The sequence below is a fragment of the Brachycentrus maculatus genome, unplaced genomic scaffold (assembly GCF_059751285.1).
Source record: "Brachycentrus maculatus isolate JH-2025_06_01 unplaced genomic scaffold, ASM5975128v1 h1tg000199l, whole genome shotgun sequence".
In the NCBI taxonomy this organism is placed as follows: domain Eukaryota; kingdom Metazoa; phylum Arthropoda; class Insecta; order Trichoptera; family Brachycentridae; genus Brachycentrus; species Brachycentrus maculatus.
The window spans coordinates 3,711,436-3,728,248 of record NW_028280950.1 but is presented as its reverse complement, the minus strand read 5'-3'; the positions used below and the strand labels follow the sequence as shown (position 1 = coordinate 3,728,248).

At 31.7% G+C, this 16,813-nt stretch overlaps 1 protein-coding gene across 1 annotated transcript; it reads right to left on the bottom strand.

The window, feature by feature from the left end:
* Nucleotides 1-525: 525 nt before the first annotated feature.
* On the bottom strand, nt 526-16,339 carry LOC148307500 (uncharacterized). The gene is made up of 10 exons (XM_088263433.1): nt 16,022-16,339; nt 11,142-11,239; nt 10,175-10,327; nt 9,083-9,175; nt 7,504-7,851; nt 5,811-7,120; nt 3,707-3,842; nt 2,241-2,927; nt 832-1,000; nt 526-753 (listed from the first exon to the last, which is right to left on the bottom strand). The coding sequence occupies exons 2-10, from the start codon at nt 11,212-11,214 to the stop codon at nt 561-563; spliced, it is 3,162 nt and encodes a 1,053-aa protein (XP_088119559.1). The 5' UTR covers nt 11,215-11,239; nt 16,022-16,339; the 3' UTR covers nt 526-560.
* Nucleotides 16,340-16,813: the final 474 nt, after the last annotated feature.

The window sequence follows — 16,813 nt, the reverse complement described above, 5'->3', positions numbered from 1 at the left end:
GACGACAAATTATTTGAACAGCTTATAACATTTTGCTATTTTAAAACACCTATACGTTAAAGTGTAAAACACAAGTATCTTGTTAATTTTGAATCATCGACGTTTATCGTCAGAATATACAAATTAAATTAGTATTTTTTTATTGGTGGAGAGAAAGAATATATATAGGTAGGTACCTTATACTTTATACATACATTTTAGAAAATCTTGAATTACTTATTGAATTAATTAATATGGATTTAAGATATGAGATGAGATAAGAAATACATTTCACTAGATGAATGAGATTATTACCATTTTATTGAATAAATTAACTTTTATTACTTTATGGAATAATAAAATAATTGATACATGATATGCAGAATATTAATAAGAATTTTATTAAAACATAAAAGTTTAAAGTGCCTTTGCCATTTAAATATTACATATATTTATATCGTATCTATATCAATAAACTTCACGATACATATTTTCAAACAAATTGTAAAAATAAAAATGCGGAGGTAAATAAATAAATAATTTATTATCATATTCACACAGTTTTATTGCAAAAAGTCTCGTCAAAAGACATCATCATCCCCCAACAAGTCGAAGACGTCTCCATCCTCATCGTCCCCACCCCCAAAGAGATCGAAGAATCCTCCTTCATCATCATCATCATCATCATCATCGTCCCCGAGGCTCAATCCAGGAATCGGCTTTCGAGTCACTTTTTCTGGATTAAGGCCGCCCAATACTCCCTGGTTACCAAATCTGCAAAAATCATGTCATTATTAAATTACCCATTCTAGGGTTTTGACTAAAATTTTTGAAAAAATTACATGCTCATACTTTAAGCAATTATAGTTCCATGAGAAGAGATCAAGTCCCCCGATATTGGCGTCTATGTCAATACACATGTGCATATTTTGTTTCTTGAAATGTATGTTGTTAACTCGAGCACATAGTTCCATAAACGGGGCACGACGAGGGTTGAAACATATTGGTGGTGGATCACTTACTGGAATAATAAAAAATTAAAAAACGTTGAAAACAATGCTTAAGTTATACATTTACTTGTTATACTATAATATTAATATATTATAGTATAACAAGTAAATAGGGCATTGACAATTTTGATGTTCATATATCGCTCACTCCTTTCAAGAACGTCATAAATCAAAAATCGTCAATATTCCGTTGTGCATGTTTTCGGAATGCCCAGAAAATGTACTATATCTCAGCAAAAGAGGCATATTTTTAACTTAATATTTACCTGCTACAGGGCATAAAGTGTTGTTTTTACATTTTGAAGAAAAGGTTTTGTTTTATTATTTTTTTAAATATACTAAATATTTTTCAAATGGAGAAAAAACCTTCAGGTTTTACCTAAAAAGATCTGTTGCACAGTAAATGGTTCAATAAGTGGCTTGATATTTATTTTTAATACATTGTATCATATTTTTAAACTTTAAAAACGTTCTCCTGAAAAATCAAGTTTTTTGATTTATGACGTTCCTGAAAGGAGTGAGCGATATATCATAAATGCTACAAGATTGCCAATTTACCCTACAAACTTGACAAAAAGCTCACATTCCGTTTATCTAAAAAATAAGACCCTAGAATCTGGAATAGTTTACTATTAATATAACTTGCATATATTGAAAAGTATGATTTGTCTCATCATTAATCGATTTCTGAATAAAAATTTTCTCCATATTATGTATTTTTTATAGAATACTTAATAAAAATAATAAATAAATAATAATGAAAAAATATTTTACAATTCTAACATTGAAGATAAAGTATGAACGAAGAAACCAATATGTTCAATAAAATATACAATAAAACGTGTACATTAATTAGCAATGTAAAAAATAAATTTGTCATAAAATAACCACTGCTTTTTGAAATTAAACAAACAGAATGCAATTTAATTTTGTGTTTGTTTTAGTTTTGTTTTTGTCTTAAGGAAGTTATTGCTTCGAAACCTTTCCCACAAAAATATATGATCACCTATCAAAGAATATGGACCATTGGACTGACCTTGGTTTAATATACTTAATGATTTGGATAAGGATTAAAGAAAAAAATATTGAATACTAAATCATGTTTATGAATCCTAAATTATTCACCAGTGCTTCAAATGAAAACAATTTTCCTCATCCAACGATTCTTACGATTTCACTTGCAAAGTTTCCTAGACTAAATTATTCAAATTAAAATCCTTAGGTGATAAATAGTCAATTACAATAACATACTTGGCAACTTCCTTCGTGTGACAAGGTCTCCATTCCACGTCATGTCCATATCGAAAGCGAATTCTTCTGGCAGGAACCTGACGTTGGCGCACCCTTTTTGGTTTATAACCATGACACAACAGGTGCACTTTGACATAGCGCAGGTACAAGGAGCTCGGGACGTGTTCATCACAACCATCTCTGGATCAACGATCGCTTCTTCGGGGATGACTGGAGATGCAGCTACTACGGGACTCTCTTGGATGACTTCCTCTACTATAGGTGCAACAACAGCATCCGAAACACTGTCTTGTAATGCTGGCTTGACTGCCGTATTTGTTGGTTTCAATGCAGTGTTAGCTGCATCTTCAATTACCGCTTCTGCTGGATTCTCAATAGCATCACTCGGTTTCTCTTCACCAGAATCTATATCTGGACTATAAATTTCTAGAGTAATTTCATTTACAGGCTTAGCATCCGATAACAACAATTCCGGCGGTGTAGCTGCTAAATTACTAGATGGACTTATTTCATTTTGTTTTGTTAATCCGTTTTTATTTTCTACAAGTTTTTCTTTTGAATTAGATACTCCAGATTTTTTGACGTAAGAAATTTTAGCGGCATCTGATTTTTTCACAAGGCTGTTCCACGTTTTTAAAGGAATATGAATTTGGATGAAATCCTTTGTTGAGGCAACAACCCTGAATTCTAAAAAAAAATTAAAAAATACATATATATTATGTTAACTGTAGAAATTTAGTAAAAGTAAAATTCCAATTTTTTTCAAGTCCATCATATATCAATAGAAAAATATATCTCTAAAATGACGACATTTATATGAGAATAAGCAGAGGAGATATATGTAATGTTCATATAATATATAGGTACTGTTTGATGGAGTGAATAAAAAAAATAATTAGTCATTTGAGTGTAGTTATTTTAGTTAATTTAAAAAGTAACAATTTTTGCAGGCGATTTAGATCATTTTTTTCAATAGCATGAAGGTTATTAACTTTATATGGATATGTTTTTGTCCATCAAATACAGTTTGAAATATATGAAACCAATGTAAATATAATAAATCTTTACAACATTTTGAGTATGTCCAAATACTTGTTCACAAAACTGGAGTATCTCCAATTACAGGAGTTATTTTTCATATTATTTTTTGACATCTCATGTCAAAAAATAATATAAAAAATAACTCCTGTAATTGGAGATAATCCAGTTTTGTGAACAAGTATTTGGACATAGGTATTAAAAATGTTGTATATAAATAAACTGGTCAAAAAATAAGCTAAATAATACATTTAAAAAATGACATTTTCTGGCGTTTCTCATGTGTGTGATTATATCAGGATTATGTGTGATTATATCAGGATTGTGTGTGATATCCCGGATTCGGACCTCATATAAGAGTTTCTGCTTAATAAAAAGCTTTTCTTCATCTCGTGAAATGTCAAAAAATAAAAACTAATAAATCTTACCTGGTGCTGTTTTTCCATTCGCAAATATAACCTTATTAATTAAGATAGCAACTGTCGCAATAATCAATACATATTTTAGGCACATTTTGCAAATCACATGAAAAGAGGTCTTCCTCTTAAACTGACTTTCTTGAGGTCACCGCCTCTACACTGCCTGTACACGATCCGGTCCACCGAAACTTCGTTAATCCCCAATACTCGGTTATTGACGTCTGCCGCAGCAACATCGAACCATTGTCAATTCCCGAATTCGGCCAGCGTGAATAAAAACCAGTTTTGATTCATCCAATAATAACAAATTGAATGCAAGTCACGACTTTACGTCGAGAGTACGTTGTCGACGGTGCCCGGGTTTAAGAAAAACATTGATTAATTTTATATTATGCATGGCTTTATAAAAGGCTTCCCCCGACTTTCGAAACTTATTCTGTCCCCTCCAATGTTTTTATATCTGACCTTTATCAAAACATGGAAACCACCACTCGTTAAATGGAAACTGTCTGATAATAAGATTAAATGTGTAATCCATTGCGGTTGCTTTCTCCTTTGGGTCGAAGTAATATCATCTATCTGCACAATACATCGAAAACTATACATATAATACATCTCAAATTTGAGGTTTGTTTAAAGGAGTAACATATGTTAGATTCTGAACATATAATATTAAGGCCCAGTCATCAATAGAAACTCAATTTTCTTGAAACCAAGGAAAAATTTACGTAATTGAATTTGTTTCTTAAAACACCGATTTTGTATTTTTCAATACAAAAACGGTGAAAAGAAATTTTTTTTTTTTGAAAAGAAGAGTTATTGAAAAGCAAGGAGTCAAAAAACATTTTATTTTCAATGTATTTTCTAAAAAAATGTGCGCAGAGACAAGTCTGATTTCTCGCTCAGCCGATCGATGACTGGATTAAAAAAAATGAAAAAAAAAAACTCTACTAATCATACGTTAATTTCAGTATCTCCGTAGTATTTATTGTATTATGCTGGGGCGCTGGAGGTATCGGAACGATTCCAAAAGGAGTAAAAATAATCACATGTGATTTTTTTAATACTTACTGAATATTACCCTAGACTAGCACTTGAAACGGAGGACTAATTACCTTTGTATTTAACCATCTAAATAACAGTGCTTCTGTACGAAGTAGTGCCCTACGCACCACTGTGTGGGGATGAGGGTTAAAAGAAGGAAAGGAACTTTAATATCTTAATACGGTTGCCTACACCAATAATCTAACTTTTACATCTATAAACTTGTTCATAAGTATCATCTAATATAAAAGTATTATCATTATTTAGTAAATACAGAAATCTACATTCAAAATATCCATAGATGGCATATTTTTTTAAATGGTGGAGGGATGTTGACTTTTTTTCCCTGAAAAGTATTTTTTTTAATTGACTCTGAAATCTAGCTACGGCTTATGCAACACCGCTTATCATGACCCTACTCAGGCTTCAACTTTTAAAGTTTCATAGCCTATGCCTACTAGTGAGTGGATTTACTCTTAATGTTTTAAGTTACTATAATTTCATGTAATTCATGAGTAAAAATTCTAGGCAAATAACTCGCAATTCTCTGAATAGTAAATGTTGTGCACATTACATAGAGTGATCGTTTTGATGAGCCAATGACAGATACCTTGTCAATACTCTTATTTGTATGTTTCCATCTTAGTAATATTTCAATTCTGTTTAGATATCAATGAAAATATCGAAATCAATAAAATCGAATTGTCGCACAAAGAATCACATTCAAATAACTCTGCATATTAAACATTAAAATTAATATTTATAAGCTGAAGGTGGCTCTCATTATGACATTTTTTTTCATGAATGTACATATCTACAACAGATTAACTTTTTTGCAGAATAAAAAAAAAACAAATCGTTCATGATGTTTTATTTCATTAAAAATTGTATTTTGCATTCAATCATCTTTTAAATACTAATACACTTTTGACAACATATTTACAGTCAAAAATGATTGCATACACATCAAATAAATATCCTCAAACGAAGTTTAATAAATAAATAAATATTATGTTTCTATAGTCTTACATCAAATAAATCCACCTAGTTTGTAAGTTTTATTAGGTTAATTGCCATTTTCAAACCTCATCATTCTATTTTGTCTCGAATTACTCCTGAACCCAAACCTTCCGAATCCTAAGGTATCTGTAATAGTTCCTATGATATCAACCTCATCCTTTTTCTTTGTTCCACTAGGCGAAGCTGTTTCTTTCTTATTTTTCTTCTTCTTTTCACCTGAGTTAAGCCCGAGTGTCTCGCTAATAGCCCCACCGATACCTAAAATGTCATCATCATCGTCGTCTTCATCCTTCTTCTTCTTTTTCTTTCCATCCTTATTAGGTTGTGTAGCCGCGTTTTCCGTGGAACTGCTACTGTCATCATCGTCGCTGCTATCTTCGTCATCATCATCGTCATCGTCATCATCATCATCATCATCTTCATCTTTTTCATCTTCATCATCGTCTTCATCCTTCTCGTCATCGTCGTCTTTTTCGTCATCATTATCAACACTCTCCTCAGTCGACTCATTATCCACATCTTCATTTGACTCAGTCTCTTGTTCTTCGGGTTTGTCTTCTTCATCTGCGAAAGCTTGCACTATTTCAACTCCGCCGTCTTCGTCGTCATCATCACCGTTGCTTTGTTGGACAGCTGGTTTTTCAGCGACCGCTGGAGCATTTGAAATTACTGAACTACTTTCAGTAACTGATTTTGGGGTATTGCTTATGATAGTTGAAAAAGGCTTAGTGCTAGAAATAATAGTAGTTACTGGTACTTCTGATAACTGTCCTGTTATGTAAGAAATAGAAGACTGGATACCAGGATCTTGAATAGGTGTCACTGAGTCTGGTTCAGGTACTGATAAAACTGATTCTGGACGTGGGCGACTATTAGCGCTGATCAATGGAACTTTTTGGAGTTCAATTTCTTGAGCACCAATATTATCATTGGCGATCAAAACTGAGCTAGGAACCTCTACCTCATTTTGCTCATTCGGTTTGTTAGTAAGATCTAGTAAAGCTGATGTATGGAGTAAATGCAACGAGCTTTTTAAGGGAGCTGGTTTGGCCACTTCACTGACTTGTAAAATCGGTGCTACTGGAGCTTCTGTCGCTATAACTTGTTCAGGAGCTACGATAACTGGTTCCTTCTTCGGAGGAGACTGAGCTGGTTTTGGTTTTTGTACTGTCTTCTTGGGAGGTTTAGGGTTTACTGGTTTAGAAGCGGATGGCTTTGCAACTGCTGCCGCTGGCTTCTTTTTGTTAGGTTTGCTGTCACTTGATTCTGAGCCAAAGAGACCGTCTAAAATGCTGAATCCTGTGTAGTCTCCGCCAACGGAATCCGCAGCATCTAATGGGTCGTCCTCGTCATCATCGTCTGTAAAGCCAAATACATTTTACTTAGTTTGATAGACCCTTTTTTGCAATAAAACAGGGTTATTTATGTTTTCCTAAATTTAATTTTTACAAACAACCTTTAAAATAATCTGAAGTGAAAATGGGATAATTTTCAAAAAAATAATCATTTATGTATTACCACCTATAGAGTTGTATTTCGTAGTAAATCAAGTTTTACTATTCAACTGTCGATGCAAACAACTCTAGTTTTCGAAACTAGTCGTGTGTAATGTAATAAAACTAAATTAGTACAAGTGTTTTTTTTTAAGTCTACATTTTATTCCATAAAATTAGTGCCGAATCAATAAAAAATTATAAAATTTAAATAATTCGATAAATGAACCAGAAATAAATGTTAATTACCGTCATCATCATCGTCATCATCATCATCATCATCGTCATCTCCGGTGATGCCTCCGATTCCGAAATCGTCATCATCGTCGTCGTCATCATCGTCGTCGTCGTCGTCATCATCGTCCTCGGCCTGCTCGACGGCCAGCGGGAGCGTCTCGGCGGGCGCGAGGCTGACGCCGCGCGGGCCGAACGTGAAGCAGGACACGCGCACGGCGGCCTCCACCTGGCTGGCCGACTGCAGCTCCAGGCCCAGGCAGGCCTTGAAGTCCTCGGAGACGCGCCCGATGTTGTACACGCGGCCGCAGAACTTGGAGAACCCGCCCGGGAGGGGCATGCACACCGGACGAGGCTTCTTCCCTGAAATCAAGTATAAAGTAACAACATATATTCTTTCACAGTCATAAATTAAACCCCGAAGAGGGCAACGGGTTGTTGCCGAAACTAGTTGGTTAGTAAAAATGTGAGTGGATCTAAAATCAAAGTCTTTTTATTTCTCAAAATAATATATTAATATGATCCACAAAGTTAATGCTTTCAATATTCAAAACATATATACTTTCATCAATTGATTCGGCAGTCACTTTATTTTTCGTATATCTGATCACATTTCCTTCATGTATTAATGATCAAGATAATACTGAGTTTCTATGATTCAGTGCCTTATGGGTATGAATGAGGGTTTAATAATATTTAATAATAGTATTGGAAAGAGATGTCTGTAAATTAATTTACTGACATATTTCTCTTATTCAAGCCCTAAATTGAATAGGAATATCTATTTAAATAAACAATCCTTGATTATCTTGATCACATATTACGATAGAAAGGCAAAGTGAATGAATAGTGGCAGTTATATTTTTTTTATAAATACTGTTATCATTTACATTAAAAAGTAATATTAGCGATATGACCCTTAGGGCGTTTGTCCACTACACGGGATTTCACCATCCGGCAGTCCGGTTTTGAAAAATAAAAACGACTACGACATTTTAGCGTAATCGAATTTACGCGCAACGTGTTCACGCACCGATCAAGAGCTCCGATCCGAAGAAAGATGGACAAAAGCACAAGCCAATCCAAGCCAATCGTCGTTTCAAAACGCTAACTGACGTGCCGGAGGGTAAAATTACACGGAATTACACGTAATGTTACCGTTCGACACGAAAAATATGGACAAAAGAAAATGCCAATCCAAGCAAAACGACGATTAGCTTGGATTGGCATATTCTTTTGTCCATATTTTTGGTGCTCTTGATCGGTGCGTGTAACTTAATAAATTACAAATTTATTTATAAGATTTGTAGCATAGAAGTGTCATGAAGCACACAACTTTGGTCCATGGAATAATTCCTTTGATAAATATATAGGACACTACAGTTGGGAGTACCATATGTTTGTTGATGTTAGTTTTTTGTGCGCGTTGCTGTTTGGACCACAGAGTTGAGGCTTACGGCCGTGCTCAAATTACGTTCCATAAAACTAGAAATCTTTGTTACAAATTTTAATTTTCATCAATATATTGATTTATGGCATCATTTTTACCTAAAAAATAATAAAACAGTTAATTAATTCAATTCTAGTGTTTTACCTGATAAAATTTGCTTTGCGATAACTCTTTCACCAAAGTTCAGAGATACTGCGAGACTGCTGTCATCAGAAAGGTACTCAAGTTTAGCGCAACCTGAAAAATTATTATAAAAATTAATATAAAAAATATTTAACAATAAAACCAAATATGGTGATTTATTTATTCTAGTAGATCATTCAAATATGATTGATATTATGTATACGAGTTTAAAACGATCAACTTATTTCGAATATCCATCATTACCATTAATATTGCTACTCTAATATTGACTATAATACAGTATCGAACAGATTAATTGAAACAAATTTTTTTTTTTGTATTTTCGTAAAAAGTTTTGTAAAATCTTTTGTTTATTAGTTATATCAAAATAGATATTTAATATGATCTTATTTGGGCTCAATCAAAGTTTAACTCTTCTTGGCATATATTATATAAGGTTTTGGCACGTGGATGTCATTTTTTCGTCTCGAAACAACACCTGAATTATGAACAAAATGAGCTTTTCCACCGTAGTGCAAACAATTTTGGAGAGCCGATTCTTACAGATTGCCGATAGAATTTCAATTAGGTTTATATCTGGCAAAATTCTTGACCAGTCCAACACAGTTCACTGGTTTTGTGTGAAAATTTTAATATATTTTTTGGATTTGTGGCAGTGGGCTAAATCCTGCTGAAATATTCCATTACCATTTGACCTTCGTTTTTGTATCTCTGATAGTATATTTTCTAGTAGAATTGGGTGATACTTCTCGCTATTCATCATCTCAGTCACTGAAAAAAGCAGCCCTGGTCCATAATACGAGGAACACCCATAAAACATTTTCTTAGAGGTTGTTGAAAATACGAAAAAAGTTTTGTGTCAATCAATCTGTTCGATACTGTATTTGCATTTTTTTAGAGTTTAATGAAAGAGTTTCTGCTTAATAAAAAGCTCCTCTCATCCCATCATAGATGTCTCTAGTGAATTCAAACACCAGCCTATGAGGGTCGAAAGCTCCGTAAATGCCCAGACTTCCGTACTCTTCTTCATTTATGTTGAGATGTCTTCATCTATGTTGAATAAATGAATAAAAATCTCCAAAATCAACCTACCTGGGCCGTTGATATTCAGCACAGGAACCCTGAACTCTCTGCAACAGTCGCATAAGCTTTCAGTGCAATTACAGTACTTGTTGATTGCATTATCCTGTCTGGTCACCACCTTCTTAGATACGGACTTTCTTGCTTCTCCTAGACTTCTATCATCTGAAAACATATCAAAGGTACACTAATGTCAATCAAAATTATTTTAGCCGTTGCATGTATTTATCTCTCACTATATGGAAAAAATGCTTCGAATTCCCCCTTTAAATCATTTAAAGAATTAAACCATGTAACTTCATCCGATTTATTTTTTGACATCTCAACATCAAAAAATAATATGAATAATAATAAAAACTCCTAATTGGACATAATCCAGATTTGTGAACAAGTACTTTGACACACTTAAACCGCTGTTCATCCGATTTAATAAAAAAATGTACATAGATTTACATGGCAAATGATGGAGAATATTTAGACGTTACTACCGCGGTGAGCATATATTTTTTTTATTTTCTTTACTTTATTTTAGTCCATTTAATTCAGTGTTCAGATCAAGGTTTAAATCCTGATAGACTTATTTGTTGTCCTACAATGTAACTTTTTTAATATAATATTTATGAACTTTTCTCTTAAAATATTAGTTAAATCGCAACAAAAGTTGGCGCTCTTGTTTTCATACAAAGTGAGTATTGAAAATGCAATAAATATTGAACTTTTGAAAATAAAATCACAATGGAGGGTTAGTCATAAGGCAGAATGATGGACGATATACAAATGCATAAATTGATTAATCAAATTATCTGAAGACACACCGTAAACCCTCCAAATCTCCGGAATTTCATATTGCTTTCTGATATTGAGTGATCTAGAGTGTTTATTAGTAATTAAACATGTCATATTTATATAAATATTAAATAATTTACTTTAAATGTCCGAATTTAGTTTTTTTTTTATTTAAAATTTCTAAGAATATTACCAATACTTCTGGAAGCAGCAAAAGCAATGAGTAGAAATATGAGGAGAAGTTCGAACACGACGGAGAGCCGCATTCTGAATTATTTTTGAATCACCAATCTGTAACCAAAAAAAGCATAAATCATAAGTTACATTTTTTTAAGTTGCCAAAATTTGCCTAAGGCTTTTTATTACTTAAAATAATAAGTGAATATTCAATGACAAAATACAGTATTTTACAGAATAGGTAAGAAAGTGTTAGGAATATAATAAGAATTATTGAATGAAATTAAAAATAAAAATAAATTATGACAAAATAAGTAACAAAGAAATCTGCATTCAGTAAAAATAAACGGCATTCAAAATCCCCTTTTTTAATTACCTTAAAACGTAGTGAAAACTTCAAAAACATACAATACAAGTACTCGTATTTTTACACATTTTTGACAATTTAATAAAATATTTCGATAACTCCCAAACATCTAAATAAGCAACCACACATAATCACGATTAATTTAATATAGAGGTACGTCAATCACTAAAAATAGTTAGCACAACAGACAACTTTTTCCATCCTCAGGCAGTGATATAAAATAGATTACATTAATATTTATAAATATACTTTACTCTACTAAACTCATATAATAACATTGTAATTTTCATCATCCTACTGATACTTTCACTTTGGGGCCTTTTCCACGATGTATTATAGTAAAGTTGTTGGCATGGACAATTTATTAATATTTCTCGATGGAAGTTCATCGTCATATTTTTTTTTTATATGAAACAGTACATTCCACAAAAATCCCTAATTTCACTATTGATATATATATATATATATATATATATATATATATATATATATATATATATATATATATATATATATATATATATATATATATATATATATATATATATATATATATATATATATATGACGTGAATTTTTTTTATTTCACGGATCCGAAATCTTAGTCGAAAGCATAACGATATATGTATGTCTCCGAAAATCATCAATGGTTTCCAAATGCTTACTATTAAAATCATATATTATGGCTTTTTTATTAAAATTAAACACTTGAATAATCCACTTAATCGAGTTTTATTTTTATTTACGACTAGTTTCGAAAACGACAATTGTTTTCATCTTCTGGTACAAATTAAAACTGGATTAAGTGGATTATTCAAGTGTTTAATTTTAATAAAATAATCATGTCATTCCACAAAGTTAATGCCGAATCAATAAATAATATTATGGCTATTAATACAGATAACTAAATATATAATCTACCTCATGAATACAAATCTTTATTCTCTACACTTATTACCATAAATGTAAAAACTCCAGTCTCCTCTTTATTTTCTCTGTAGGTAAATTATTATAAAATTGTATACAGAAGATGGGCTGCTCTAATTGGTTTCGATAGTGATTTTACAGCTGCCAGTAATATTGTTTTACAAAAAAATACTCATACGGAAGAGATAAAACAATGAAATCATGACCACCACTTACTCAAAGGGTTTATTCAATAGGTATAGTTATGTTATTTTTGTATTGGAATTCATTATACCTTTTCAGGCCCGAGCCCTGTTTTACCAGCTATCCACAGTCCAGTGGTTAGTTAGTCGGAGCGTGTCTCAGTACAGGTGTAGTAAGGCTACAAGTCCGTGAAGAAAGCAGTGACCGTGACCTAGAGAGCCTCTACGTGACTGGAAGGCCGGGTTTATCAAACATAGGATAGGATAACTTGGACGAGGTTCAAGGCAGTCTCGACACGTGGGCGCTTCAAAATGTGATTATCTCAGATTACGGGTGGAAAGTTTTATAATCTATTCAAATAAGGAGAGAGTAATACGTTTGAAAGGCTGTACAATTTATTCAAATTGGTAGGTACGAGTATGTAGCATGTTAATTGAGATTTTCATTATTTTTATGATTAATCGCTTTTAATCACAACAATACAAGCATGTATATGTAGTATATAATTTGATTTAAACAAGACTCTCACATAAATCTTATTTAATGTATCCTTATACAGTACTGTGTGTATGTGGTTCAAACTCGTTAAAGATTGAAAAGCTAGCTTCTCGGTAAAGAGTAAAACATATTTAAGATCTGTTTAATTTTGTTCTTATGTACTAAAAATAAAAATAAATTATTGTATTATTCCGAAATATTTTACTTTTTGTATTTACTTAAATATTTTTTAATCATTATAATATTCCAATTATATGTATACCCTAAACCTTAAAACAATTGACTCGTTTGCATGAAGCCTTATGCAATTCAGTAGTAAAGTAGAAAAGTTTTTAGTTTACTAATTTGAAGTAAAAATTTTCTGAGTAATATTCGTTTTATATTTAATTTGAATCATTGAAATATTGTAAGCTCAGGAAATTTAAGGTAAAAATTGGATGGTAAAATATGTTGATGGAAGTGATGTTGGATTAGCAACGTCATTTTTTTTTCATAATATTGTGCCTTAAAAAAACTTTACTGCGAGGATAGTCGAATTTTGGTAAAAGTATATATTTTTACGCATTTGTGTATAAAACTAGTTAATACCAAGTGAAGATAAAACTTAAAGAAACCTTTATGTTACTAAACCGTGCATCAGATCATAAATGAAGATTATAATTTTATTGTGACAACTACTTTGCTAGTTCATTACGGAATCTACATACTACATAATTGCTTTTAAAGTTAATCTAATAGAAAAATGTTTGTATGTATCTATATATTATGTTTTGCATATTGAAAGCATTAACTTTGTGGATCATATTGATATATTATTTCGAGAAATAAAAAATACTTTGTGTTTTGATCCACTCACATATCATCATGTGAGTGGATCAGAACACAAAGTATTTTATATTTCTCGAAATAATATATCTATATATTTATTTAATTATTTAAATAATAGTTAGAAAAGAAGTCCTTTATCTATTTCTAGGACGTAAATGATAAATAAAAATTTAAACATGTTTTAATTTCAAAATAATTGTAACATTATACCACATAGACTTAAATCTTGATAAAAAAAATGTGCACGTCCATTCATATTTGAAATGACAAGACATTTTTACAATGGATCTTTATAAACAAATTGAGTGTTTTAGATTAAATTAACTTTACACGATTATGAAAATTATTAAAGCAATAATTAAAATTGAAAGAAATATTTTTGTTTTTTGCCGGGTGATAAATAGAGAAAGTTTTATACAAATCGCACTGTATTACCGTGACTTGTTTAAGTTGGTAATGGCCGCGGTCACACAGTGTGCCGAGCGCTCCCCGACCGGTTCTCTGCCCTCCTTATTGAATACTGGCATCATTTCACTCCAAAATAAATTCCTCACAACCAAAACAAAGTGCCATACTCTTGTTTGCTTTGTACAACAGTTACATTTCCATCCTTGTAAATTAATATTTATGCGAAAATGCCAAGATTCCTCTTATCCATGTTAGTAGGTTAATACTAAGTCAATATCATTTGAATTTATTTTATGAGACGTGTGAAAACGTGAATAAATTAAAAAATGGCGTTTTTTTTTATTATACACACTAAAAATCATGATAATTTTTCTTTCCTTTTCTGTGCTAAATACTCGATGGTTCATACTACTGTATACTTGCGCATTAAATACGACAATAAATTAGAAAAATGCAAGATCTTTATTAATCCAAAATCAAGTTGATTGTGAAGTATTATATTAATAATGATTTCTTGTTAAAATAGTTATACTATATTGATCTAATCAGAAATGGAGTCTAAAATATTACTTAATTGAAGGTGCTTACAGAAAACAATTGATTATTTTAATAATACAATTAAATTTCAAATTTTTGTTCGCCTCCGTAGTGTAATGGTCAGCACGCTCGGCTACCGTTCTGGAGGTCCCGGGTTCAATTCCCAGGGGGGGGTAAAATAAATATAAGTGATTTTTTTCACTGTACTATTTATTCGATATTACCCTGGACTGGTACCTGAAGCTGAGGGCTGATCACCTTTCCTTCATGTGTAAACGATCAAGATAACACTGCACTTGTATTACGCAGTGCCCTATGCACCATTGGGGTGCGGATAAGGGTTTTAAAAAAAATCAAAAAGTACTTTATGATACAGTTTAAAAAAAACAACATTTTAATAAAAAAAAATATTTCAAAATGATTAGAATGCTTATATTACATTATTGATTTTACCTGTCTAGCGATGTTAGTAACGATGATGCCATAAATGTCGATTTGGCTGTGTTATTCTTTTTTATTTCATATGATAAAATATAGCAAAAAACAACATGTTATACTATAAAATATAGCAAAAACAATGAAATCTGCAAAATCTGGATAAATTTAATGTATATTATGTTGTGACTACCATATTTATTTATATTTGAATTTCTTAAAAAAGGATTAGTTTACATATCTACTTCCTAGCATTAAAAGGTAACAATTAAAATAATGCAGTTTTAATGTAATCAATGTTTCATATTTGAATTACCAACAAATTTTGTTATTATTTCAAAGATTTTAGTATTTTTTTAATTTAAGTGTGGGTTGTGGTCCCGTGGTTAATGTCACGGACTCTTAAGTCAGAGTTTCTCGGTTCGAGCCCACTGTACCACAATTTGATACCTATTTCTAATAATGAGCTGCTTAGGCTCACAGAAATAGTATGAGATTAAAATATTTGTGTTAATTATAAAAATACAGATATTTCTCTTAATTTTTTTTAAAACCATTGAATGGAAAAAACCTATTAGTTACGTTTACAAACAACTATGTTTTAACAATTATATTCAATGTAGAAAAGGGTATAAGATTATCACTCTTTTATTTCTGTCTTAATTATTAAGTAAACGTAAAATTACAAAGTTGAATATAAATATTAAACTCACCAATAAATAAATAAAAAACGCCACTGATTTGAAACACCCCGATCCCGAGATAGGCTAGGGATATACAACTTGTTGATAACTGACGATCACTATCGATCCGTTATACCGGTCGCTCGCGATTAAGGTTGGAACTCAAGTGGCGTGCTTCGATTATTCTTTCACGAAAGTTAAGAATGTAATGAGTCGCGCCTCAACACAAACAAGACGATAGCTTTGGTGTGATGCTCAATGGAACACTGCGCAGCCGTCCTGCGCAGGCGGGGATATGAAATTCTAACGTGGAACAAACACTGCCTTAACGAAACCTAACCTCCGAATAATCCCGACCGTAAAAAAGTTGACTTGCTTGCCAGTTTTCTGTCACTTAGGCCATTTCTTCACCTGGTATTCTTTGGCACTTGTGACGATTCGTGAGCGATTGAATATGTTGTTTCATGACAATAGTTCATTATTCTGTCACTCGAGTAGAAATGTGATTAGAACGAGAAAGAAAAACTTTCTCGATTTGGGAAAAATGTATTATGGAAAGTGATTTTTTGTAAAAATTAATTGCCCATACGACCAAAATACTAGTTTTAAAATATCTGTAATATTCATCGAAACGACATGTTACAAACGTTATAAGCAAGGGTTTCGATTAGGATTGTAAAAAAAGGCGTAAGTGGAAAATTATAAATATATTTATCCCAAATCCATACGTCTGAATTCATACAGATTATTTCGGAAAATCTATTTTGAAATTTAGAATAAATAATTATAATAAAAAAGATGATTTAGATAATAAAACAGACA